Source organism: Corythoichthys intestinalis, chromosome 2 (genome assembly GCF_030265065.1).
Source record: "Corythoichthys intestinalis isolate RoL2023-P3 chromosome 2, ASM3026506v1, whole genome shotgun sequence".
In the NCBI taxonomy this organism is placed as follows: domain Eukaryota; kingdom Metazoa; phylum Chordata; class Actinopteri; order Syngnathiformes; family Syngnathidae; genus Corythoichthys; species Corythoichthys intestinalis.
In genome coordinates, this window is record NC_080396.1 from 31,056,980 (window position 1) to 31,083,461 (window position 26,482).

At 41.2% G+C, this 26,482-nt stretch overlaps 2 protein-coding genes across 2 annotated transcripts; both read left to right on the plus strand.

Moving 5' to 3' along the window:
* Positions 1 to 5,409: 5,409 nt before the first annotated feature.
* On the plus strand, positions 5,410 to 10,558 carry dnajc22 (DnaJ (Hsp40) homolog, subfamily C, member 22). The gene is made up of 4 exons (XM_057830158.1): positions 5,410 to 5,482; positions 8,640 to 9,248; positions 9,350 to 9,642; positions 9,865 to 10,558. The coding sequence occupies exons 2-4, from the start codon at positions 8,699 to 8,701 to the stop codon at positions 10,039 to 10,041; spliced, it is 1,020 nt and encodes a 339-aa protein (XP_057686141.1). The 5' UTR covers positions 5,410 to 5,482; positions 8,640 to 8,698; the 3' UTR covers positions 10,042 to 10,558.
* Positions 10,559 to 12,768: 2,210 nt separating this feature from the next.
* On the plus strand, positions 12,769 to 22,195 carry ikzf4 (IKAROS family zinc finger 4). Its single transcript, XM_057829448.1, has 8 exons — positions 12,769 to 12,860; positions 15,657 to 15,717; positions 15,797 to 15,877; positions 15,955 to 16,239; positions 16,326 to 16,493; positions 18,439 to 18,594; positions 18,704 to 18,835; positions 19,846 to 22,195. Exons 2-8 carry the CDS (start codon positions 15,657 to 15,659, stop codon positions 20,631 to 20,633), a joined length of 1,671 nt encoding a protein of 556 aa, XP_057685431.1. The 5' UTR covers positions 12,769 to 12,860; the 3' UTR covers positions 20,634 to 22,195.
* Positions 22,196 to 26,482: the final 4,287 nt, after the last annotated feature.

The following is a 26,482-nucleotide window of genomic DNA, read 5'->3' on the forward strand; positions in this document are numbered from 1 at the left end:
AATGAAATTTTTAAAGGGATCCTCTGTTTTTAAGACAAGTAATTCTTAAAAGATAAATGTTAGTATGAGTTATAATAATTTGATATTAAAACCCCTCTTAATGTTTTTGTTTTAATAAAGTTTGTAAAATTATTTTAAGTGATAGGTCGCCATTCTTGTTACGTCGCAGTGCGTGACGTCACTGGTCTGGTTGCCGAAATTCCAGCGTGTCACTCGTCAGTTCTACTCTTCCTATTTGAACCAGATCTGAAAAGTGAAAAGCAGGACAGCACTGTCGGTCGTTCACAAGACGAGCTTCAGGGAAAAATGCGTGCAGCGAATACCTGATAAGACAAAAGTTGGGCAAAACTGGTGATGCAAGAGAGTCCTGTTGGGAAGTCCGGTTGGGAGCGAGAGTGTATGCTGTCCGGTTTTATTAGCAGATATTCAAGGTAAGCATATTGCGTTTTCAAACTTATCCCAATATAATTATGTAGATTGTTAGCATCCAGAGCTGTCGTGTGCTTACAGTACAGGCCAAAGAGCACACCTTGTGTAATCCATGTCTTGTACATTGTAACGCGTGGTAGCTAGGATACAAAAGTACCAAAAAGGGGAGAAGCTTCCACTTATGCACATTTCTTCACAAAAAATAATATTTCCACCTTGACCACTTTTCACTCGGGAGCTCAGCAGTACGCAAACACGCGTTCCCTGACGAACTCCCAACATTGTTGTAAGGTCCACGTCAGAGTCACTGTCGTCACTGTAGCGTGCCATAGTGCTTTAATTATTTAGTATGATTTGGGGAAAACTCCCATGAAGAATAGTCAACAAAAAAGATAGCAATAGTAATCCAAATCCCCGTTTTTTACTCACTCGAAGATCCAGGAATTAGACCGATCCCATGGCAATGTCGCAGCCGTCGATTCCACAAAATAGACTGATCCGAAAAGCTGCTGTGGGACCGACGAATAAAAAAAAATGGACAGATCCGAAACCAATATTGCAGATGCGGTGGGACCGTCGGATCCAGAAAATAGACGGATCCCTTACTTGACTGAGGATCCAGGAAAAATGTTCGGGCGCTAGTTGTAACGCGTGGTGGGTAGGATACATGCATACAGGGACCAAAAAGGGGGAGAAGCTTCCACTTATGCACATTTATTCACTAAAAATAATAATTCCACCTTGACCACTTACTTCACTCTGCACATCGTGGCATTTTACTTCGCGAGTTTAGGCAGCAATAAGCAATCGTTGAACACGAAAGATACCAATGACGTCATCACTGCGAGCCCGCAAACCATGGCGCCAACTAACGGTCAAAATATGGACTAAATATCATGTGTCATTGATTTAACATTTTATGTGTTTCTAACAACATATTTTAGTACAAGAGAACAATTGTGGTTTATTAAAGCCTACATGTATTTAAGTTAGAGGATCACTTTAACGTTCTAAAGCAGTGTTTTTCAACCTTTTCTGAGTCACGGCACGTTTTTACATTAGAAAAAACCTTGCAGCACACCACAAACCAAAAACGCTCCAAAATTACTTTCTGTACAGTATATTTAATTACAAAATAATTTCTCAATATTTATACTTACTTAGTGTGAAATTTGAGCCTGTTTAGATGAACACAAAGCCGATATCCTGACAGGAATCTTCGTCAACAGCTTTCAGTCTCTGTTTTTATTTTTTATTGCAGTTAGGCTTGAAAAGCTCAGAATGATCAGACAGAGGGACTTAAGCAATGTCTTTAACCGCATCTGGGCCGAGCATCTTGCTGACAATGGCTTTGCAGGCAGGTAGTGATATACAGGTGATGGTTTTCATGCTTGGCATCTCTGCCTGCCGCGCCTCCTCCTGTGCATTTGGGGCAGCTGCAGGGTCGTCAGCTGGTACCACCGTTCACAGACGTTTCGCCCCCTAGCCAGTACATCTCCAGGTGGGGGGGCAGCGGCTTGCTGGGGACGTCTCCCCGCCGCCCCCTGCAGCTGCCCTCATTGGGGTGTTGCCCCTCCAACTCCTATCCTTCCTCCGAAGCCACAGCCAGTAACTTGCCTTCTCTGCCTCCTCCGCCAGTTCTTTGACTTCCCTCTCTATGCTTGCCCCTGACATCCCAGCAAGCCGGAGAAGCTGGATTGCTGACTTCCCCACAAAGCCCCTGCAGCCAACTTCATTTGGGTGGATGGTTGCAGCCCACCCTCCCTCTCTGCACTCCATTCCCAGCTCAGAGTACTTGTGCCGCTTGAATTCGTGGGCTGATGGTATGCCCTCCTCCTGAGCTCAATGATAAGGACTCTCTTGGCGGCTGTGGACCATATGACGATTTCAGGTCTCAATGTGGTCTGTGTGATCACAGTTGGAAAGGTGAGCTGGATTCCCAGATCGACACTTATCTGCCATTTCTTCCCGGGGGTAAGCAGGGATGTTAGTCTTCCTGCCATCTGTGCAGCCTCTCCTGGTCCGACAAATGGGATGCCTGTGTACTAAAATCTATACTAATACAATAGTAGCATTAATATCTCTGCCACAGTGTGGAACTTTTTGGATTTAGCAACAAGTTCAACAACAAGATAACTGCCTTTGAAGGCTTCCTTATTTACCTTTGTAGTTTTTCTCAAAAAAGTTGCCTGTTTCTGTGTGTTCGCGAAGGTGAACAAAATAGCCGATCGACTTGTTTTGAAGCAACGGTTGTTTCACTTGGATATGACGTAGCTGCTCGTGTCGCGTTTAAGAACTGCTCGGATTTCTAGCCATTAGCCACCTAGCTGTCCTCGACAATGTGTTGGAATAAAACACAGGGAGGATTGACGGTCTTCACTTATGGATAAAATGGAAAGGACACTTTCGTGTATATCGACACTTGATGAGTCTAATCAAATGATGTACAGTAGACGTGCTGTGGTCCACACTGTCGCGGACAGCAAGGTGGCTGATGGCTAGAAATCCGAGCAGTTCTTTCAAGCGACAAGAGCAATACCTCGCTCATCTGCACACGACCGAGAACTTTCTACCTATTCCTTCCTTCCTACTGCAAGGCCACACGACGAGCTAAAATGCGATGTTGGATAATTTCTCGCAGAAAACCTGACGATCTCTCACGGGTGCCGTGCACACCGGTTGAAAAACACTGCTCAAAAGTGACCACCACAACAATGAAATAAAATTTGATCTATTCAGGGATACTGAGATTGCCATTGGATAGAATCTATTAGGGGTGTGACAAATCCTGCCAAGAATCGAGATAACGTTTTAAAAATGTGTCAATGTCTAAAAAATAAATAAATAAAAAGGAACAAACAAGTTGCTACCAAAATCTTCCACCATAATAGTGTCTCAGTTAACTCTAAGCCTGCATTGATGGTGCTCAACGCCCAATCCATTTAGACTGGGAACGTTCATTCATTCGAAACCAGAGCATTCACAGTCATTCTTTCTGATTTTTAGGGCATTTACAGGTCACTTGCTGTTCATTTTAGGGCAATTACAGGACGTTTCCTGTTGAGTTTGAGTCACTGTCTATGCATTCGGGTGATTCCATGGTCACTTTCGGCTCTGTAACTCAAAATAAACAGGAAGTGAACCATGAAATACCCCAAAATCAACAGGAAGTAACTGAAAATCAACAGGTAAATGACCTTAAATGGCCCAAAATTACCTCAATGCCTGGTATTGGCTGCCACTGACAGCCATAGACATTGAATCCGTTTAAAGTGGGAGGGACGGCAGAGAATCGTTCATTCGCTGCCACCCTCCCAGTTCAAATGGATTGGACGTCTACTAGTGATAAACTCATTCCAATTCACAGCAGAAGCTTGTTTTTCTGTTTTTTAGTTGTTTGTAGAATATCCTAGAATGATTTCCTGACCAATGTATTGATAATTGTTGTATCGCCATATCGTCAGATCATCGTTATCGTGAGCTTTGTATTGCAAATCATATCGTATTGTGAGGCACCAAGATGTTCCCACTCCTAGAATTTATACTTAATTAATTATGATAAAAAAATATGTTTATATTACATAGGATGACCACAGGTCCTCTTTTGCCCGGACATGTCCACTTTTCACATCCTGTCCGTGGAGTCCGGCCGGGTTTTATAAATTCGTGAAAATGTCCGGTTTTCATTATTTTTCACGGGACCAATGCGCATGTGTTGAAATTGACTGACACTTTGCACAGAATACTACGGTGCTGTGCTGCCTGTGACATGTTCCCAGAGAACCTGCCCAGTTGAGAGTTTTTTAAGATCAATACATATATAATTAAATGGTCATGTACCCAAAAGAGTAATTAAGTCGAAAATACCTCTATTCCACTTTGATACATATTTGCAAATGTGTGCGCAGTCACAGACTGGCTTTATCAAGGCGTTAGCTGTCAATTCTCATTCACAAAAAAACCTTCGTTAGGACTGGAGCTCACAGGCTACAGGTACATTTGCATAACTTACTTTTTGGCAACTGTTGACTTCTGAGTTTTGTACTGCCTTGATCTGTAAAATCGCGTTTGGTGTTGCGTCGTTGCACTGCCGATGATTTTAAACTTTCATAGCAATGTTTGAGTTTGCCTCGGCTACCGGTGCTCGCTAATGGGGTAGCTATCAGTGAACTAAGCCGTGCTAGGCATCATGGGAAATGTAGTTTTGAACTGCTGCGTTTGGAAACGTGCTGGTTGAATAGTTTGTCAGTTTTTTTCGGTTATTGTTTGCGTGCAGTCTAGAACATTGAATGAGAATATCAGTTAAGTGGGAATAACAGTTTTTCAACGACAACTGTCGTAATAGTAATTTATAAAATTGTTTAGTTGGCACATAGCCAACATAGCCATGTGTGTGTGTATGACTGGACTACATTTTCATGGGTCTGCATTACATTGTTATTTTTTTATCATCATTGATTTTATTTTATTTTTTATTATTGTTTGATTATTTTTTAGGAAGAATAAAGCCTGTTGAGTAACCTCTGAGAATTTGAATTGCTCTTTGGTTATAGTATACCATGAGTATGTATACTATATGAAAAAATATATATACTGTATATATATATTTTTCATAAAACTGAATTTTTCAATCCAGACGGAGGAGGCCCGCTTTAAATATATTTAAGATATATAGGCACATTTGAGTGAACTTCGAGTACAATTCAAGTACTGTATCTCGAAGCCGGAGTGTCCTCTTATTTGGAAATCAAAATATGGTCACCCTAAAATTACATGACTGTGCATGACAGGTAAAAAGTACTATGCATTGCACTTTTAACAAAACATTTAGGGGGTGATAAAAATGTAAAGTTTATTGGAGTATACATTTTATATTGGTGGTGAATAGGTTTCTGATCTACTGGATTGATCGAAGGGACTGAATGTTGATATGTAACACGTGCTGACTGAGCCAGTTTCATTGTCATGAACCAAAGTCCAATCTGTTGCAACCTCAACCGTAGTGGGACTGACAAAGGATTGATCATTTCATAGACTTCAAGATTTGGACTCAGTAAGTAAAAACACAAATACAGAAAACATAATTCTTAAGAATACGTACTATCAAAATGGTTGATTCACACCAGTGAAATATCATTGTTGTTTTTAAATGTACAGTGATGCCAACTTAAGATATGAGCTCCTGTTTATATTTGGTGCAAAGACCGCTTTATGGTGGCAGTGAGTGAAGTCACTACATGTTTTAAAAACAACTTTGTTTTGCTTTCAGTTAATCACCTTATCTGAATGCTAATGTTGTATCTGAACAGTTATTTGACAATTACTCTTTCATTATTATTTCAAGCTACTTCCGTAGCAAGAGGTTTAACCGGGCTAAATTGTCTTCACAGAGATGTGTTATTTGTAACCATGTGACTTTAAATGGAACCTCAGACTTAAAGACTTGAAGGCTCTCATAAGCCAAAATTATTCTCTTTTACTAAAATATGTCGTTAGAACCATATAAAATATTGCCATTGATTTAAAAATCACTAATATTTAGTAAATGTTTTGACATACAGGGGGTGCCATGTTTTATGCGCGCAATGGACGCTCGGGGTGATGACGTAGTTTGTCACTGTCACTAGACAAACACTACCGGTGTTCTGCCAAAATGTGCTACATCGGAAAAAAGGCAGACAAGAGGCCAAGTTGACACCCAAAGTACTACCATGCGCTTTCAACTTGTTTTTGTTTTTAGATGCATACAGGCAGAACGTACTAAAAAATGCCTTACGAAAATATTTAAATGGATTTATATGAAATAAAGACGGTTTAAATTTGCTATGTGACTAATGTGGTCAACAGATCAACACTCTGCTTTAAAGCTACCACAAGAAAACACAATGCTTAAAAGTACAAGAGGGAAATACATGCAAAAAGTAATTTTGAGGCAACGAAAAGGCAATAAAAAAAACTCAATAACAAAACAGTGAGTAATCCCAGCTTTTAACCGATGTGCGCAAATGTTCGGATGGTTGCGCAAGCGCATTGAGCATTGTGTAGCACTTTTCGCCGCGTAGCAAGGAAGTGCAGATTCCTTCTACGCGGTAGCTCTGAAGCAGATTGTTGATCTTTTGACCACATTAGTCACATAGCGTATTTAAACCACTCTTATTTGATACTACTACATTTAAATATTTTCTTAACACATCTTTAGTATGTTCTGTCTGTATGCATCTAAACAAAACAAGCAGAAAGCGCACGGTAGTACTTTGCTTGTCAAATTCACCTCCTGTAGAAGTTTCGCCAGTGTAGCACATTTTGGCAGAACACTGGTTTTGTCATACTCTCATCTCGTCTCATCACGTCTTTCCTGTTCATTTTACTTTTGCTGCTCGTTTTATGAAATATCGACAGTGCTGTCATGCTCATTAATGTTTCTCTTGGGTTTAAACTGATAGGGTCGAACAGATGACATGTTTATGTTGCTAGAGTCATACTCTGGGAGCCTGGCAGCGTAACCATGTGACATCACCGCCCTGCGACGTCAACAACAATGGCAACCTACTAGTTAAACAAATTTTACAAATTATATAAAACCAAGAACATCAAGAGGGATTTTAATATCAAATTATTTTTACTCATAATAACATTTATCTTTTAAAAACTGCAAGTCTTTTTTATCCGTGGCTCCCTTTATTTTTATTTTATTTATTTATTTTTTACTACCTACTTCTTGAGGTGTGGGGCCGACCTATTGGCCAGGTAGAAGGAACAAAGACAGTTCTTATGGGCATTTAAACAAAGTTTGGGTGCGAAGACGAACTCTTCTCCTCCAAATTCCCTAGGGAGATATAGCTGGGGTTATTAGGGTTTATTAGGAAACCCAGAATTTATGAGTGAATAAAGCTTCCACTTGTTCAATCAGAATGATCATGTACTTTCTTTTCATTTCTACGTCATCTTCCCTTGGGTAGAGGCCGAAGAGTCTCCATGGAACACTGACAAGCTCCAGAAAAAATAACACAAACAAACAACGCAAACGCCGAAGACCGGCCAATGAATAACATCAGTTTCTTCATGTTATAACAATTACAGCAACTTTCAATAGAACACAAATGGTGGGGAACTGATAGTTTGAGATACCTATAGAGCTTCCAAAGCAATTAACTCATTCACTGCCACTGACGGCGGTAGATGGCATGAATAATGACTATTTCCATATTTTAATTTTCATGATTTCAAAATCAAAATAAAATTTGTTGAAATTCGCCTCCCCAGTCAAGCCGCACGGAAACAGCGACAGTCAAACAAAGTGCCGCTCTGCCGATACTGCCTCGCGCGCGTCAACCGGGGAGGCGGAATTTCGCGCGTTCATCTCTGATTTAAACCCATTGTTAACCCTCACCGAAATCAGGTTGACAATTTATTCGTCGACAATGGTCAAAAACAAGGCAAAAACAGATGACGGAGGGACCATTCTGGATCCAAAGCAAGGCTACATAGAAAATGTTTCTGAGCAGCAAATCTGTGTTATCTCAGTGTCCAGTGTTATTTAAGTCCGTGGTGTAGGAGGGCCGGGCCGAAGGTGTGACTGTGTGTTGTTTTGGAACCATCCCTCTGGGGCCGGTCTTGGGCGGTTTTGGTTCGTGCGCGGATGGGACGTCGTTACCAAGCAACCGACGCTGGTCTCGACGTCCCAAGCACCCGCTATCAACTTTGTTATCCGGGCTGGCGCTACTTGTTTTAGGACAAAGCGCACTGGTCTTTGTCCTTGTTCGTTGTCGGGAGAACTGATTGCCAGAGTTGGTGCGTCAATCTTGCTCGTCACGCACACGTTGGGCTTCTGTGATAAGATGGCGTTGTGTATCTATTCTGTTTTCTTTAAACTATTGTGTGCTATTTATTTTACATTAGGTGTGTTAGAGTAGTGCAGTCCTACAGTAAATATGAGAAATGATACTATTCCCTGGTTAATTATATTACGTGTGTTCGAGCAATGCAAACAGTTAGACGGTGCCTACGAGAAATGGTACCGTTTTTCCTTTTCCCCCTCAGGAGCCCCGATAAGGTGATTAACTTTACTGTGTCAAGGGCACTGAGTGAAGTCTGCCTAAACTATAGTTAGATGAATGTGTTAGACTAATGCAAACAATAATATGGTGTGTGCGAGAACGGTACTTTTTCCCCTTCAAATTAAACTCATGTGTCTCTGTCTCCTCCCCCAGATTCTAACGGAGCATGTGGAACTCTCACCTGTATCAGCGGTGATCCCAGCAGTCACAAGATGGTCAAAAGTGTCATGGTCACGTACGCCCTGTGGGCAGTGGGAGGCCCCTTTGGCCTTCATCATTTCTATTTAGGAAGAGACAACCATGCTTTATTATGGATGCTCACGCTGGGAGGTTTTGGCGTGGGCTGGATCAGAGAGCTTCTCCGTATTCCAACATATGTGGCTGTAGCCAATCAAGACCCAGATATGGAGAGGAGAAGGTGTGTGATGACCACGTCCCCTCCACCTGTAAACCTAGTTAGAGTTGCTGGCCAGGTGTGTGTTGGGATCTACTTTGGCACCGTGGCACTGATTGGGCTGAACTCACTCAATTTCTTTGACTTGCTTATCCTGCCGTTGTGTGTGGGTGCAGGGGTGCATTTGGTGTCCACTATAGGCCAGCAGACCTCTGATCTTCGAAAAACTCTCACGGCTTGTCTTATAACCTCTCCATTCTTCTATGGCAGCACTTTATCCCCTCTGCCCATTAGCCTGGCAGCCAGTCTCACTGCCACACAGCATCGCAAGTACAAGAAAGCTCAGACAGGAAATAAACAGGAACTAGGTAGGAAAAACATCGTTCACTCACCTAAAATCAAATTAGTCTATGATATTCCCTTGTGTATTGAATCATATCTAAAGCATCATGTTCATCTTCACTTTTAGGTCTCCGGCTTTGCAAGTTGACTCTAGCTTGGCTGGTCTTCTCTGCTCCATTGGCCTATTGTGTTTTCCATAACACCACTGCCACTTTGTATTACCTGTCTGACTGCATGGCAGTACTGCTGGATGTTTTTTGGTTCCTCCCTTGGCTCAGAAACTTAGTAGAGTACATTCTCCTAATGCCATATCGCTTAATGTGCGTCTTGACTGGAGGAAGCTATTATGAAGAGGCCTGGAAGAAAATGCTGGAAATACTCCTTAAAGACTACACTGAGCGGGAAAAAGAAGCGCTGAAGGTGAGTAATTTCATTGCTTCTGTTAAAGTTTTTGTAATAATTTAATTCCTTATATGACCACACTTTTAACTCAAAAACACTTGTATACCTCGAATAATCTTTCACCATTAAAATAGATGCCACGAATGTAATCTAGCATTTTCACCTTAAAACGTCAGTAACTAAACCAAGTTTTCATTCAAACGCCAACTATCATCATACTTTATTTACTACATATTGCAGGTCTTATCACTGGGAGCAGAGGCCTCTCTTGAAGAGATAACTCGAGGGTATAGGGAGCTGGCCAAAATATGGCATCCTGACCACAATCCCAGCAAGGATGCTGAAATGACATTTGTCAAGATTCACGAGGCGTATGAGGTTCTTCTACGACGCTACAAGCCCCGCCGCTTCAGATAGATCCTGAGTGTGAGAACTGCCTCAATAAGTTGTCACAAACAAGAGTAAATCTATCAAAGAAAAAAATAAGCAAACACTCAATTCATTGGGAAGTAAACTACATTTGCTTACTCCCTGAGAACTTAAAAGTGAGTGTGCTGCAATGGAAGCTAGGCTGAGCAATTGGCTCAGTAGTCAGCAAGCTTGACTGCCAAAGTGTTGGGTTAGGTTCAAACCCTAGATGGAGATGGGTGACAGCGACACAGGGAAAACAGTATTTTCACCATCGGAGCAGTTGCACATACTTACTTTTTGATGTAATTTGCTGTAAAACAAGAGTTAGAATGTTTTTCTTTTTACGGTACAGTTTTACTGTTGATTTAAATGTACAATTCTGTCGTAGTTGCCTGTATTTGCTGTAAATCTGATTTATTATTTTTTTCCCCACTGTGTTGGGAACAAAATTCTATCTGGTTTATTGACGAAACTTAGGATCCAGGAATAAACAAACGAGATACCCAATTTATTTAACCTAACAAGGCGCAAATAAAATCAAACAAAAAAATTGCATATACTTACAATGGGGCAAATAAGTATTTAGTCAACCACTAATTGTGCAAGTTCTCCCACTTGAAAATATTAGAGAAGCCTGTAATTGTCAACATGGGTAAACCTCAACCATGAGAGACAGAATGTGGAAAAAAAAAAACAGAAAATCACATTGTTTGATTTTTAAAGAATTTATTTGCAAATCATGGTGGAAAATAAGTATTTGGTCAGTACCAAACGTTCATCTCAATACTTTGTTATTTACCCATTGTTGGCAATAACGGAGGCCAAACGTTTTCTGTAACTCTTCACAAGCTTTTCACACACTGTTGCTGGTATTTTGGCCCATTCCTCCATTCAGATCTCCTCTAGAGCAGTGATGTTTTGGGGCTGTCGTTGGGCAACACAGACTTTCAACTCCCTCCACAGATTTTCTATGGGGTTGAGATTTGGAGACTGGCTAGGCCACTCCTGGACCTTGAAATGCTTCTTACGAAGCCACTCCTTTGTTGCCCTGGCTGTGTGTTTGGGATCATTGTCATGCTGAAAGACCCAGCCATGTCTCATTTTCAATGCCCTTGCTGACGGAAAGAGATTTTCACTCAAAATCTCTCGATACATGGCCCCATTCATTCTTTCCTTTACACAGATAAGTCGTCCTGGTCCCTTTGCAGAAAAAAAGCCCCAAAGCATGATGTTTCCATCCCCATGCTTCACAGTGGGTATGGTGTTCTTCGGATGCAATTCGGTATTCTTTCTCCTCCAAACACGAGAACCTGTGTTTCTACCAAAAAGTTCTATTTTGGTTTCATCTGACCATTCTCCAAGTCCTCTTCTGGATCATCCAAATGCTCTCTAGCGAATCGCAGACGGGCCTGGACGTGTACTTTCTTCAGCAGGGGGACACGTCTGGCAGTGCAGGATTTGAGTCCCTGGCGGCGCATTGTGTTACTGATAGTAGCCTTTGTTACTGTGGTCCCAGCTCTCTGTAGGTCATTCAATAGGTACCCCCATGTGGTTCTGGGATTTTTGCTCACCGTTCTTGTTATCATTTTGAGGCCACGGGGTGCGATCTTGCATGGAGCCCCAGATCGAGGGAGATGATCAGTGGTCTTGTATGTCATCCATTTTCGAATAATTGCTCCCACAGTTGATTTCTTTACACCAAGCGTTTTACTTATTGCAGATTCAGTCTTCCCAGCCTGGTGCAGGTATACAATTGTGTCTCTGGTGTCCTTTGACAGCTCTTTGGTCTTGGCCATAGTGGAGTTAGGAGTGTGACTGAAAGAGCTTGTGGACAGGTGTCTTTTATACCGATAATGAGTTAAAACAGGTGCCATTAATACAGGTAATGAGTGGAGCCTCGTTAGACCTCGTTAGAAGAAGTTAGACCTCTTTGACAGCCAGAAATCTTGCTTGTTTGTAGGTGACCAAATACTTATTTTCCACTCTAATTTGGAAATAAATTCTTTAAAAATCAAACAATGTGATTTTGTTTTGTTTTTTTCCACATTCTGTTTCTCATGTTTGAGGTTGTCCCATGTTGACAATTACAGGCCTCTCTAAACTTTTCAAGTAGGAAAACTTGCACAATTGGTGGTTGACTAAATCCTACAAGCAGCATTCAAAAGATCGTGTTGTTTCTCCGTATAGGCCAGTGGAGCAAACAGTTCATGATTTTATTGTTTGAGTAATTTATCCAGCAGACAAATCTGTTCATCAGATGTTGGTTTGCTCAGTATTGAACTCCTAAGGTGCATCGAGAGTAGTAGTTTGCTACCCTCTTGTGGTGCTTTATTAATCTGCTGGCATAAACTGTTTTATACATCCAATCCACAATGCAGCGCATTAGTCTAAAATACCTCATCTGTTTTGTTTGGTCTATGTATGAGCAATACATTGTAATTTAAAATATTTCGAGGAATGCAAAAATGTATAATTGAATCACGTGAATTAAGTAAAAATAAATCAACATAAAGGCATTAGTAAATGTTTATATTGAAAATGCAAGCGTATGAATCTTTTCGCACATTTTATGGGAATCGATGCATTCGGTAATCTGTTGCCCGGAAGTTGTTTGGGGTTCTCAGGTTAAATAAATAAATTAATAAAAAAAAAAAAAAAAAAAAAAAAAAAGCGAGAGATGCTGCCGTCGCTTTGAAAACAAACCGCTATTCAGACACTTCAAAAGAAGGGGCAAGAACGAGCGGTCTCCAGGTAAGAAGGCGCTTTGCCGATTCATCTTTGCACCCGCTAATACAAGAACAACCATCATCGACTATCATCCGCAAGTATGTCTTTTATTTCCGCTGGAGTTGAACGCGGTTGAATGCCATTTGTCGTGTGCTCTGCTGCCATAGCAACGGCGCGCGAGAAACATTGAAGAAACATTGTATTGCAGCGCCTACCGTTGAATGTGCTTGATGCTGGATGACAGCCGCATGCGTGCGTGGGGCGGTCAACAATAACGGCAATCATGTGACACGCCACCGTTTTTAGCGTCCAGACGCGGCGGTTTTTTGGTGCCATATATGAGAAGCACCATCATAAGTGGATTCATGTGTGGAGGCAGGGGAGTAATTTGGAAACAAACCGCGCGGTCGCTTTACCACCGAGACGAACGACTGTCAGTTAAGGGTCGGAGCTGGAGTGCGCCCCCCACTTTCCCCACGCCACCACCCAGTCGTGCCCTGGTGTGACTGGCGCGTCTGCATCCGCGCCTGTTGCTTTCCAAGCAGCCAGAGGCAGCATATTATTCCTTTCATTTCATAGGAATCACCGCAGCCGTGCATTTATTTGTATAAAAGCGACAACGTTTTCAATCGACTTATCATAAGATAATACCGTCACTTGAAATAATAAGACCAACATCTAAGATAAACATGTCTTTCGAAAATTAATGTCGAATAACTAAAATGGCATATCAATCAATCAATCAATCAATCAATCAATCAATCAATCAATCAATCAATCAAATTGATCAAATGTGCGCTGACCAAATTTTAAAAGCGAGCACTATCATAATCATCCAAATTGAAGACGCTTTTGAGACAAGGAATTGTGCTAGTGTACGTGGCAAGTTTATGCTGGGAGCACCATTCTGGCATAGGCAACAAAAAATATATTCAATGAAAATCAAGATAAAATCACAACATAAAAGTTCAATGAATAAAAAAGTGAAATGTGAAATTAAACAAAAACAAAACACTTTTTTCTTTTTTAATCGAGTTATTGAAAGAAAAGCAAGATGGTGAAAACAAGACACCACACTCTGGCTTGCAAAATGCAAACATGTGACTTAGCTTAACTGCACTCAGTGTCTCTTGTAGGGGTTGGAACCTCTTGGTAACCCACGATACGATCAATTTGCGATACAAATCTCACGATAACGATGATCTCACAATACGGCGATACAACGATTATCGATACATTCGTCAGCTAATCATTCTAGGATATTCTACAAAACGAATTAACATAAAAACAACTTCTGATATAAGTTTACCACTAGTAGACGTCCAATCCACTTGAACTGGGCAGGTGACAGCGAATGAACCCCTCCCACTTCAAACGTTCCCCTCCCACTTCTATGGCCATCAGTGGCAGCCAATGCCAGGCAATGAGGTAATTTTGGGCTATTTCGTGCATTACCTCTTGATTTTCAGTCACTTCCTGTTTATTTTGACGCATTTTATGGGTCACTTCCTGTTGATTTGGGGTTACAGAACAGGAAGTGACCCGGTAATCTCCCAAATGAATAGGCAGTGACTCAAACTCAACAGGACGTGGCCTGTGAATGCCCTAAAATGAACAGAAAGTTACCTGCAAATGCCCTGAAAATTGGAAAGAGTGACGGTGAATACTCTGGTTTCGAATGAACCAATGTTCATTCGCCCCTCCCAGTCTTAATGGACTGGACGTGGAGCTAGTTAACTATGACCTTATTATGGTGGAAGATTTGGGTTGCAATTTGTTATTTATTTATTTATTTTCAAACATTGACATCTTTTTAAAACGATATCTTGACATGAGCGTATCGATAACCTTTTGGGATGCAAAGTATCACGATATATCACCATTTCGATATTTCGTCACACCCCTACTCCCTCGGCCGCAATATTATGGCAACACACCAATATTACCTTACAAGCCAGATGCCTGTGAGTTATATAACAATTGACACGCACGTCTGGAAAAACAAAGAAGTAGTATTTTGACTGTCCTTGGCAACCCATCGTATTTTTAGTGATTTTGATTAATTAAAGACCATTTCTGTATCATCTCCTGCCCTCCCCTCAACTAGTGACGAAGTAATTTAAATTCAAAGCAGAAGGAAGGATAAAAAGATGCACATGATTAGACGTCTAGCATCGTTAATAACACTGAAAGCTTTAAGTATTTTTTTCAATGAATTGTGACCGGTTGGTTCCTATGACATGGCACTGCCTTGTGGCAATTATTTGTTTCTGATTTATACATAGAGTATTATGCTATATTATAAGCGATTTTGAGATCATGGCTTAAAAATATAAACTGGTTCTCCTTCTGCTCCAAATTTCCGAATAAATCCGGTCAAATAGACAGATTTCAGTTAACTATATTATGATGATCATTTCAGACTGGATTTATTTACTGACAGTGATGCTACCAGCCCTCCCTGTTAAAATGGATTTGATGTCTTTCGCCGTCAGTTGCGGGGTATGAGTTAAAGCTGAATGTCTGCAGTTAGAGCATATCTTTTTCGTTGTGTTTCAAATGCATTGTAATGGTGGTCAAAACCAAAAAGAATAAGTTCAGTGGCCCAACATTTATCGACCTGTATGTTCAGTTATTTTGTCTTTGCGCTAAAGTGATTATGTCTGTGCACGTTGTCTTTATCACCCAAATGTAGTTTCAGCTTCTCCTTCGTTGAACGAGCGAATCTTCATTTCAGACCAATGCAGATATTTCTACCCTTCTCTAGTAGCCAGTGCAGGCCATTACGCCACCTTGTTACGAGCACTATCAATGGATTTGTCAAGAATATTCCTTTTTAAAACGTATAATTCAAATCACATATGCAAGAAAGCCTTTGATTGATCTTTTTGCAGATGCAGGCATCTGGTGAAATAATGAATGCTGGTAACTGTAATGGAGGCTCACATGCATCAGGTATGTTAATGTAAGGAATGAATCATCCAGTTTATTTCTTTGTACACTTCTTAAACTTTGGCTTTACTGTCACATTTAGGCAATGGCCAAGAGTCTTCGACAGAGCCGGACTTCTATGAATCGAACAGTCAGCAATCGTTGATTCGTTGCCCCATTACAGGTTTGTTTTCAGCTTTATAGGCTTTTTTATGTTATCCATAAATGTATATGTAAAGTAAGTTTGATTTCCCCTCACAGAAAACTCCGTCAAGGAGGAACTGTGCAGTGAAGAGAAATCACCGCAACCACACAGAGGGGCTCTCGGAGAGAGTAGAAGTGGGGATAACAGAATAGATCTCAAGAAAGAGGGGAGCGCAGAGAATACCAGGCTCAGACAAGGGAATCTTTTTGGCGAGTTGGCCACTTCCAATAACGCTTCATCAGGACCCATTCGACTTCCCAGTGGAAAGCTCCAATGTGACGTGTGTGGAATCATCTGCATCGGACCCAATGTGTTGATGGTGCACAAGCGAAGCCATACAGGTGAGCAGGAATTGGCCAACAGTTGAAGTTTAGGAATGAAAAGGGCAACATGTCGGAGTTCTTTCATGCCCCCACATTGTTGTTAGGTGAGAGGCCTTTTCAGTGTAACCAGTGTGGAGCTTCCTTCACCCAAAAGGGCAACTTGTTACGCCATATCAAGTTACATTCTGGAGAGAAACCTTTCAAATGCCCCATTTGCAACTACGCTTGCCGCAGGAGGGATGCCCTGGCTGGACACCTACGCACACATGCAGGTATACAAGTTTAGAAACATTCTCTGGATATAAAATGCTCACTTTGGATGAACTTATCGGTATTCATTTGAGACCATGTTTATTTTTGTGATCATAGTTTGCAAGTGTCACAGTGCACAGTGCTAAATCACAGGATAAATTAAATTAGGGCTGTCAAAATTATCGCGTTAACGGGCGGTAATTCATTTTTAAAAAAATATTTAACGCGTGCGTGGAACGACCCACTCATGCATTGCCGCAAACAGACTACAATGGCGCCGTTTTATGTATATTGAGAGTTAAGGGGCAGAGACAAGCGAGTGGAGAGGACACAGGCATTCATTGGGACTGCGCTATTTATTGGCATAAGCTTTGGCATCTCTTCCACAACAATTATAACTATTGTGGCGAGCAACGTGGGGAAGGATGACAGGAGATAACCTTTTTTCTTAACTCCCTATAATGAACACAGCGCAGAGAAGATATACCATTTGCAGCTACCACTGACAGTCATGGTTGCCCAACTTCCCATCATGCATTTGGGCGGAACAGTTACGTCACTGCAGTATCATTTACTGAAAGCACAACAAAAATAATATTCCTATCCCTCAAAAAAATAATGTTCACAAAAAGAAAAGCGATCAATGCAAAGAGAACTGGCATTCCCAGTCAAAATAGCTATGCAAAATAATACTCAGACTTTGGTCAAACTCAAACATTCAACATATTCAAACATTTCGTTTAGCTCAACAAATACACTAGATGGCAATATTTAGTCACAGTATACAAACTATCAGAGGTCTCGTACGTTGTGAAGTCAACACTCAAATGAACGTAAGGTACAATGAACCCGGAAACTACGGCATCAGTCGAGGGGCAAAATGCACTAGAAAAACTTGGCTAGATCTGTAATTAATTTTAAACTCGCCCTTGACACCTTGTGGTGTATTTCAATAACTATCTTCCACAATGGTGAGCTATTACTTTATTTTTTGATTGCAGATTTTGCAAATTTTATTAAAAGGAAAACATACAGAGGGGTTTTAATATAAAATTACTTTAACTTCTACTCACATTTATCTTTTAAGAATTACAAGTCTTTCTATCCGTGGATCCCTTTCACAGAAAGAATGTTAAAAATGTTAAAGGCATCTTGTGGATTTATTGTTATAATAAATAAATACAGTGCTTATGTACAGTATGTTGAATGTATATATCCGTCTTGCCTTATCTTTCCATTCCAACAATAATTTAAAGAAAAATATGACATATTTTAGAGATGGTTTGAATTGCGATTAATTATGATTAATTAATTTTTAAGCTTTGATTAACTCGATTAAAAAATTTAATCGTTTGACAGCCCAAAATGTAATATTTTGAAATATCATGTTTAATATAGCTTATTTCTAGAATGCAATATATAAAGAATTCTGTGACTTCTTTAACTTGTTCCAGTTGTTCATTTTTATTTCTTAAATGCAATACTGCATGTTGCTGACCTAACCGTAGGTATGGCAGATTTCATTAGAAATGTAACCATCCTCCCCCACTTTTTGGGGAAGTTCCAAGGAAATAGTTATTGTTCAGCAGAAAGTAAGTACATAAAGAAATAGGACATTTAATGTAGCAGTTTGTGAACACATAAAATCATGCCTGCAAATTGTCAACACTCACACAATTTGCCCAAATACTGTACATACAAATTTTTCATTTGGTGAATCACGTTATTTTGCAATATTTAACTGTAATGGGCATGTTGTTTGTGAATGGGGAAATATTCAAATACAAATTGAAAAGGAAAAACAGTGAAATGATTTTAAAATCCCTTATTGTAGGGTAGTCATGGAAATATTTTCAACACAATGGGCCTACTGAGTACTTCATGAGCCAATTTCCACTGATTGTGGTTTCAGAACACTTTACCCTTGGTTTGGGATTTTATTTTATATATTTTTTTCAATTGCAGTTTCTTCGCCACTGGGGGGAAAGCCTTTCAAGTGCATCTACTGCAGTCGCAGCTACAAACAACAAAGCACATTGGAGGATCATTTTGACCGTTGCCACAGTTTCCTAAAGAATCAGGACCAGGAGGCAGCAGTCAGTAAAAAGAGAGTACAGCAGGGTAAGACGCCACACAGACACAAAACGTCAGTGCATGATGGTTCATGTAAGTTCAATTAGTCATAGACATCCATGCAAAACCATTTATTATTTATGATATTTGTTTCTAGATGATCTGTCTGTAAATATGGAGATGATGGCAAAACCCTCGCTGGACATGACGAATGAGAAACCACAATTTGCAGATAGATTAGCTATCAGCATCACGAAGCGCAAGAGGTCAACACCAAAGAAGTTTCTGGGTAAGTTTTCTTTTTCTCCTTAAACATGTAATTAATGTGTGAGTTCAATGACAGATGAAGCTTTAATAGTCTCAATAATCAAAGAAAACAATCAAAAATGTCACAACTCTAAAAATGCACAGGTTCACCAGTACTGACAAAATAATAATTCAGAAAAATAACTTGGGAAGAAAATTCACAAATATTCAAAACAGCAATAAAATTACAAATGAAACAAAAATAATCAATAAAATACTTATTGGTTTGGTCATTATACATTGAGTATAAAATCTAAATTGCAATTATTCAAGTTCCATCACCGTCGTAAAAAAAAAAAAAAAACATTAACCATTTTATTATGTTAACCGTGAGATGCTTTTTAAACACTGCCTTAACTTTAATGATCAAAAATGAATAATAAACACATATTAGGTATAGTATTAAAATTAAATCTCTTATTGATTCAGTTTGAGCTGGCATCTTTGACCACGGTGACATTCTGAATGGTGGCCTCTCACCTTGTAGGTGGGTTGACCTATTATAAAGTTCCAAATAAAAGGTAAAATAAATCGACCATAAGACCTGACTAATGTCAGTGGCATAAAAATGTGACAGTGAAGTACAAGTATCTGGAAACAAGACATGAGGTAAAATACATTAGACGATCGGGAACAACAAGGCACAGGTAAGGAAAAACATGATCGGTGGATGCTAAAAACAAAACAAGGAAGTGCAAAACAGCCTAACACATGGAGAGTAAAACGTGACCAGCATATGGCAGCTAGCCAGCTGGTGACAGAAGCTAACATAGAAGACTGCCTTCACACAGTAAGAAAAGCTGTTAAATGAGTGCAATTCTAGATGTTGGGACAACTAAATCAGGAAGCAATAAAACAATTCACAACCTTAACCCTGACTGAGAAGACTTAGTTAGACAGATAAGTGAGATAGATACCTCGTTATGAAGAGTTTCAATACAAACCGTGCGAAAACAGCCTATAATGTTAGTCCATTTTCCGCTGTTTCCATAGGTGACAAGCACATGAATCTTGACCTGCTTGAAGTCCCTTGTGACTTGTCTTCTGGTTCTGACAGAGAAGGGGAGCAACCAAACCCTCAGCCAGCAGGAGATTCCACTGGTATGAGCGGTAAACTCCTGCAAGACTCCAGGTGCAAACAAGGGACCAATGCGCTTCATCCTACATACTTGTCTGAGCTACACACAGGCTCCACTAATAGCAACGTGCCTCCTCAAGGAGCCCTGGGTGGACTCTCGACGGTGCCTCTCAGCCTATCTGCTCAAGAAGCAGGCGAAGGGTGTGAAGGTCACACTTCATTTCTCAGCCACACAACCTCACCTAATGGATGTCCCGACTCCACAGATACTGAGAGCACAGCAGAAGACCTCAGCACAAGGGCTGCAGTCCACACACGTACCTCCAACAACAACCAGCACCTCCACTACCAAACCCTCGCACTGCCCCACGGCCTTCACGCCTCCAGCCTCGGCCAGGTTAAAGAGATGGACCCAGACTGGGACAGGGTGTGTCCTTCGCCCCCCACCCTAATGAAGAGGAGCTCTGCCTCTCCGCTTCCCCCCAGGGAGAGAGTACAGGTGTTGGACAGGGAAGGTCAACCCCTGCACTATTACCACTGTCACCACTGCCGTATCCTCTTCCTGGATCACGTTATGTTCACCATCCACATGGGCTGCCATGGTTTCCACCATCCTTTCGAGTGCAACATCTGTGGTCACCGCAGTCGGGACCGCTATGAGTTTTCCTCCCACATGAGTCGAGGAGAGCACCTGCTAGCCTGAGAGGAGCAGGTAGGGGTGGGAGGTGGGCTCATGTTTGCTCTGCACCAGATCACGCGTTACATCCGTTGTGTAAAATTTAGAATTTGACGTTTTATTGTTATCTGTTCAAAAGAATCAGAAGCGGGTGAAGAATCTTCTGAGAGCAGCGTTTCCAAGTTTACGGTGGCAAATGATGGAATGCAATTAACTGCACTCTCTTATTGAATCATCTGGCAAAATGTGATTTTGCTTCAAAAGTGCCTTCTTGGGGGAGTTTCTCCAAACTAAAAAAAAAAGGAACAGTTGAGAATCTCGATTAGCCATCTTTTCCTTAATTGAAGTTGCTTTATGAAATAGTTGGAAGCCCCGTGTTTACATGTAAAGAATTGCATTCGCACTAAGAGCTTTGTTTAATGGTGCAAAGAGGGTGTTAGTGACAAGTGTCAGGTAAGCTCCATATGCACTGAGTGATGTGCCTCTGGAATTGGGTAGAGCTTTTGTCAAAGCTGTAAAGGACTGCCTTAACTCTTAACTTGTTTACAGTGTGTGACGTTGGAAACTGGTTGCTGTGAGGGAATTTTGTGAAACAAAGCTGCACTGTGAAGTTGCAGAATTTAGGATTTCCTTTAGTGAGCCCTGCAATGCTGGTGCAGATCAGACCATGAGCCATGAGGTTTACAAGGAAGACCATGAACAAGGACTGCACCTGTGGAGTCCCTGTCTTTGCCCAAGCACTTGATGGCTTTACTTTTTTTGTGCTCAGTCTCGGCACTGAAATAACTGCGGAATCCTCACAATCACAGTAGTATAATTTGCCAGCCTTTCTCAAATTCCCACCATGTTGCACTAGTTATTATACTCAAGTTTGCTGCACTGTGTGTGACTGAGAATAGAAATTCAACTGAGGTTCTTACATTATGGTTCTTGAAAGTATGGCAATCTTAACTGGATTTATGTTGAGTTTCACTCATGGTGGGCTTGTTAGTGTTGCTTGTTTCAGCCTTGGTGTAATTAATCAGCTATATTCCAAATCTTATCCAACATATTCCTCAAGCGGACGATATGTTACCTCCTGCTTCTTTCAAGCACCCAAATACCTTATTGCTACAGTACAGTGACTTTTCTGTTCATGTTGATTTTGGGAACACGAATGAGACCAAACTCAGTATTCTCAAGGTGTTATTGTGGGTTTGCTGCTTTAATGGTTCAACTTCCTTTTTATTGCAGATTGTACTTGAGATTGTTTGGAGAAAAAAAAAAGCTAAAACTGCACTTAGTGTGTTAAAAAAAAAAACCTGGATGAATGGAACACAGCATGTGTGCTTGTCACCACCCTGCTTTTACCTGAATTGTGATTTCTTTTTTCCTTCCAAAATGTGAAGTGAAAAAGAGGCATGAGTTTGTGTCTCGGTGTGGACTTTGTTGTTGTTTTACGATATTTTGTGAGTGATGTTACATGACAAAAAACAAGTTACCTCAAAGTTCAACATGTTCAACTGCCTCATCACTGAAAAATATGTTCTGTTGCTTTCTGACATGTTTCAGCAGTTATAACTGCGTTGCCCTCGCTCTTCTGCAAACCTTTGTACTGTTAATAAAGTTAAATTTATTGTAAAAGTAAATTTGCGTTCTTACATCATTACCACCAGTTGCTTACAAGAAGAACGCGTTTTTTTTTGGTTTTGTTTTTTTGGCATCGTTAAGTACGTATTTTTACAAGTTGCAGTGCCAAATTTTGACCACTAAGGGGCATCCATGTCGTGTCATTACAGTTGATTGCGTGTAACGGCTCCTCTCTCATTTAAGGTCTGTTTCCTTCCATTCCAGTGGCGTACTACTGTAATGCAACATACCCCCCTCCACACACATATATATTTTATGCTCAAATGGGTACATGAATGTTATTGTGATCTACATAACCAAACACACTAACTAAATAAATTAAATAAAATAAACCTGGGAGCCTGCAACATTAAATATTTCTCTTAAGTGAATAAGGCAATGGACGGAGTGCATTTTGATATTTATGAATGCAAGCTACAATTTAGTGCTTGACTTATATGATTTGTTAGACCGAGGCTTATTCCTGCATGTCCTTGTCTTTGTCCTAGGTTTTTCTTAAATACTGTCGTGGGTTGTGGTGCAAAGGGGGTCGTGTGTGACCCTTGGGAACATCTTTTTTTGACAATTCTAGAATTAAGCGTAAGTGCAATTCGACTACAGTAGGTGGCAGTGGCTGTCTCGTTCTGGTTATGGTGCTATGTTTTCTGCGACAAGCATAAACTAAGAAAAGAGTAAAAAATATTTTTCACTGGAATGAAAGGAAAGACTGCAAGAAACCGCGATAATGATACAAAAGTAAGTCACCCAAACGCTAAAAGGAGCTAAGAAGAGGTAATATGACAGCATATGTAGTACTTGACTTACAGTTTGAAAAAGGATATATAGTAAAGATGCACGATAATATTGGTTACCGATAATTATCAGCTGCAATCATGACAACACACAGATAATCCATATAAAAAAATCCTCAGACAATGCAATCCGATAATTATATACTTGATTTAGCCTCCAAACAGTGGCGGACTTGGCAATTTTGGGGCCTAAGGTGAACATATCCAGGGGCCCTCTTCATGGGTCAGGGGTTAAAAAGGTGAGAAGGGTGTGGAGGAAATATGTTCCGGTACACTAGGGCTGTCCGAAACGACAAATTTTCTCCTGATTGGTCAGCCGATTAGTTTTACGATTGTAAAACCAGCTGTAAACCAGCTGTTGAGTGTTATTGTATGACTGATTGGAACTGTACTGCATTGTATCGCCACAGGGTGTGCTGTTGTGTATTTTATGTTCGGTGTGATGAAGAAGAAGAAAGTTAACAGAGGCATTAGCGGCCTGTTCTCATCTTCTCCCTCACTGTACTTTGGCTCTCATGGAGAGTACGTCCGCGCATGTGTTCGAAATAAACAATCGCCGACGTGCAAAGTAGCAAGTGAGCTGTAAAAATAGCGAGGTTAGTGGCGTGAAAAACGTGGGAGAGCTAAGTGAAGCTAACGAACAGCTAAGCGGAGCTAAGCGATGCTAAACGGAGCTATGCGAAGCTAAACGGTGCTAAATGAAGCTAAGCGACTGATACTCAGTCCGTCGCCGTGGAACAGTCCATTGTAATGCGTGTGTGTGTGTGTGTGGGGGGGGGGGGGGGGGGGGTGTAATATAGATGCCGCATTCAAATGGCTTTCTTGTTTGTTTTGTTATTTGTTTGTTTGGTATGCTGACATAATTATACATGACGAATAGTTGGTGGTGCTGCTGGCTCCGGTGGCCCAAGCTCTTGCTTGTGGGGGCAAGGGCAGCTGGTTGGGGGCCCCCTACTGGTTGGGGCCTAAGGTGATCGCCTACTTCGCCTGAATAGTAGATCCGCCTATGCCTCCAGATGTACGCAATCGACGCAGTTTTGTCCAATTCTGCACCGCCGCCTCAACCCCTCCTCCCTCTGAAGCCCCTGTCACATGAGTGGCGCGTTACACAACATGTTTGAAGCAGTTGGCTATCACAGCGGCTCTGTCACTAGTGCGGGTTGATGTCTCAGTGTGTGAAACAAATGACACTCTCGCCGTCTGCAAAATATGCACTGCAGAAGTTCCAAGAGGCGAAAAGAAAGCGTTCTCATTCAACACCCCTGACCTGATCAGCCATTTAAAGCTGCTTCACAAAGATTTGTGGAACAAATACGAGGCTGCCGCTAGTGCAAAGGCTAAAGCTAACAATGGAAAGCTACGTGGCTTGAGTGTCACGAGTTACTGTAATCTGGTCACTTTGTTTCAATAACGAGTAATCAAATGCGTTCATTTTTCCAAACCAGTCATCTGTTGGTTTACTTTGTGTCTGTGCGTTATAAGGTATGTCGAATGAAGAATACTGTAGTCATGTACGAAGACCATTTCTAATAGAAATGTTGCTCTTGCATTTGGGAGTGACATCACACGTCACGTTTTCTCATTAGAGAACAAAAAAATGGGTCACGTGTATTACCATGCCGTGTGAGTGGCGCTGAGAATGCGGCAAAAACAATAGCCTAGCTACCTCGTCAAGACGCAAATAATGAAAGAGCCAGGAGAGATACAACAAACGGCTGCATTTGCTCAAATCACATTTCTGTCTAGTGAAGGTGACAAAAATATCTCAGTGTGTTGCAAATTTTTCGCTGGCTCAAAAACACTGTGGACTGCAAAAAACGCCACACCCAATTATAGTTACAGCAGGGGTCCCCAAACTACAGCCCGTGGGCCGGATACGGGCCGCCTCCACATTTGGTCAGGCCCCCTGAGCAATACAAGAGAGCATTTTGATTTTTTTTTTTTTTCCTCAATAGTGTTATTTATTTCCTGCCCTTTTTCTGTGAAGAACTCGGAGAGGGTTATTTGGTTATTATCTATTTAATTAATAGTGTTATTATATATTTATTATTATTATTATATTATATCATTATTTTTATTTTATTTACTTTTTTTCCTTGAAGAATCCAGAAAGGGTTATTTTATTGTGGCTTTCTGAAAAACAATAAATTTGTACATTTAGGCACTCCTGCAATCATCACACTTTTTCTGTTACAAACTGACCCCGGCCCCTCATCAGAGAAGGGAAAAGTTATGTGGCCCTCACAGGAAAAAGTTTGGTGACCCCTGAGTTACAGTTTGTAACCATAGGCGGACTTTGATTTTTTGGGGAGTGTGGGATGGGGCCCCCCAAACTTTTGACCTGTACTGACAGTACTGTATATATACACTGCTCAAAAAAATAAGGGGGACACTAACGTAACACATTGTAGATATAAATGAATGAAATATTTGTATTAAATACTTTGTTCGTTACATAGTTGTATGAGATGACAACAAAATCACACAAAAAATATCGATGAAAATCAAATGTATCAACCTATGGAGGTCTGGATTTGGAGTTATACTCCAAATGAAAGTGGAAAAACACACTACAGGCTGATTCAACTTTCATGTAAACAAGTCAAAATGAGAAACAGTAGTGTGTGTGGCCTCCAAGTGCCTGGATAACCTCCCTACAACACCTGGGCATGCTGCTAATGAGACGACAGAGGGTCTCCTAGGGAATATCCTCTCGGATCTGGACCAGGGCATCACTGAGCTCCTGGACAGTTAGGAGCAACCTGGCTCTGCCAGATGGGCCTAACCACAATGTCCCAGAGGTGTCGACTGGATTTAGGTCAGGCGAACGTGGAGGCCAGTCAAATTTATCAATTCCTTCTTCCTTCAGAAACTGTTGCATACTACAGCCACAGGAAGTTGGGCATTGTTGTGGACCAGGAGGAACCCAGGTCCCACTGCACAAGCATAGCTTATGACAATGAGTCCAAAGATTTCATCTCGATACCTAATAGCAGTCAGGGGGCCATCATCTAACCTGTAGAGATCTGTGTGTCCTTCCAGGGATATGTCTCCCCTGACCATCACTGACCCACCACCATACCGGTCATGCTGAATGATGGTGCAGGCAGCATAACGTTCTCCATAGGATCCCCGGACCCTTTCATGTCTGTCGCATGTGCTCAGGTTGAACCTGCTTTCATCAGTGAAGACCACAGAGCCAGTGGCATAGTTGCAAATTCTGGTGGTCTATGGCAAATGGCTCTTAAGCTCTACGGTGATTGGCAGTGAGCACAGGGATCGCTACAGGATGTCAGGCCCTCAGACCATCCTCATGGAGCCAATTTCTGACTGTTTGCTCAGAAACATTTACACCAGTGGCCTGCTGGAGGTCATTTTGTAGGGCTCTGGCAGTGGATACCGATCCTGCTGAGGGAAGGATCTTCTACGGCCCTGTCCAGCTCTCCTGGAATCTCC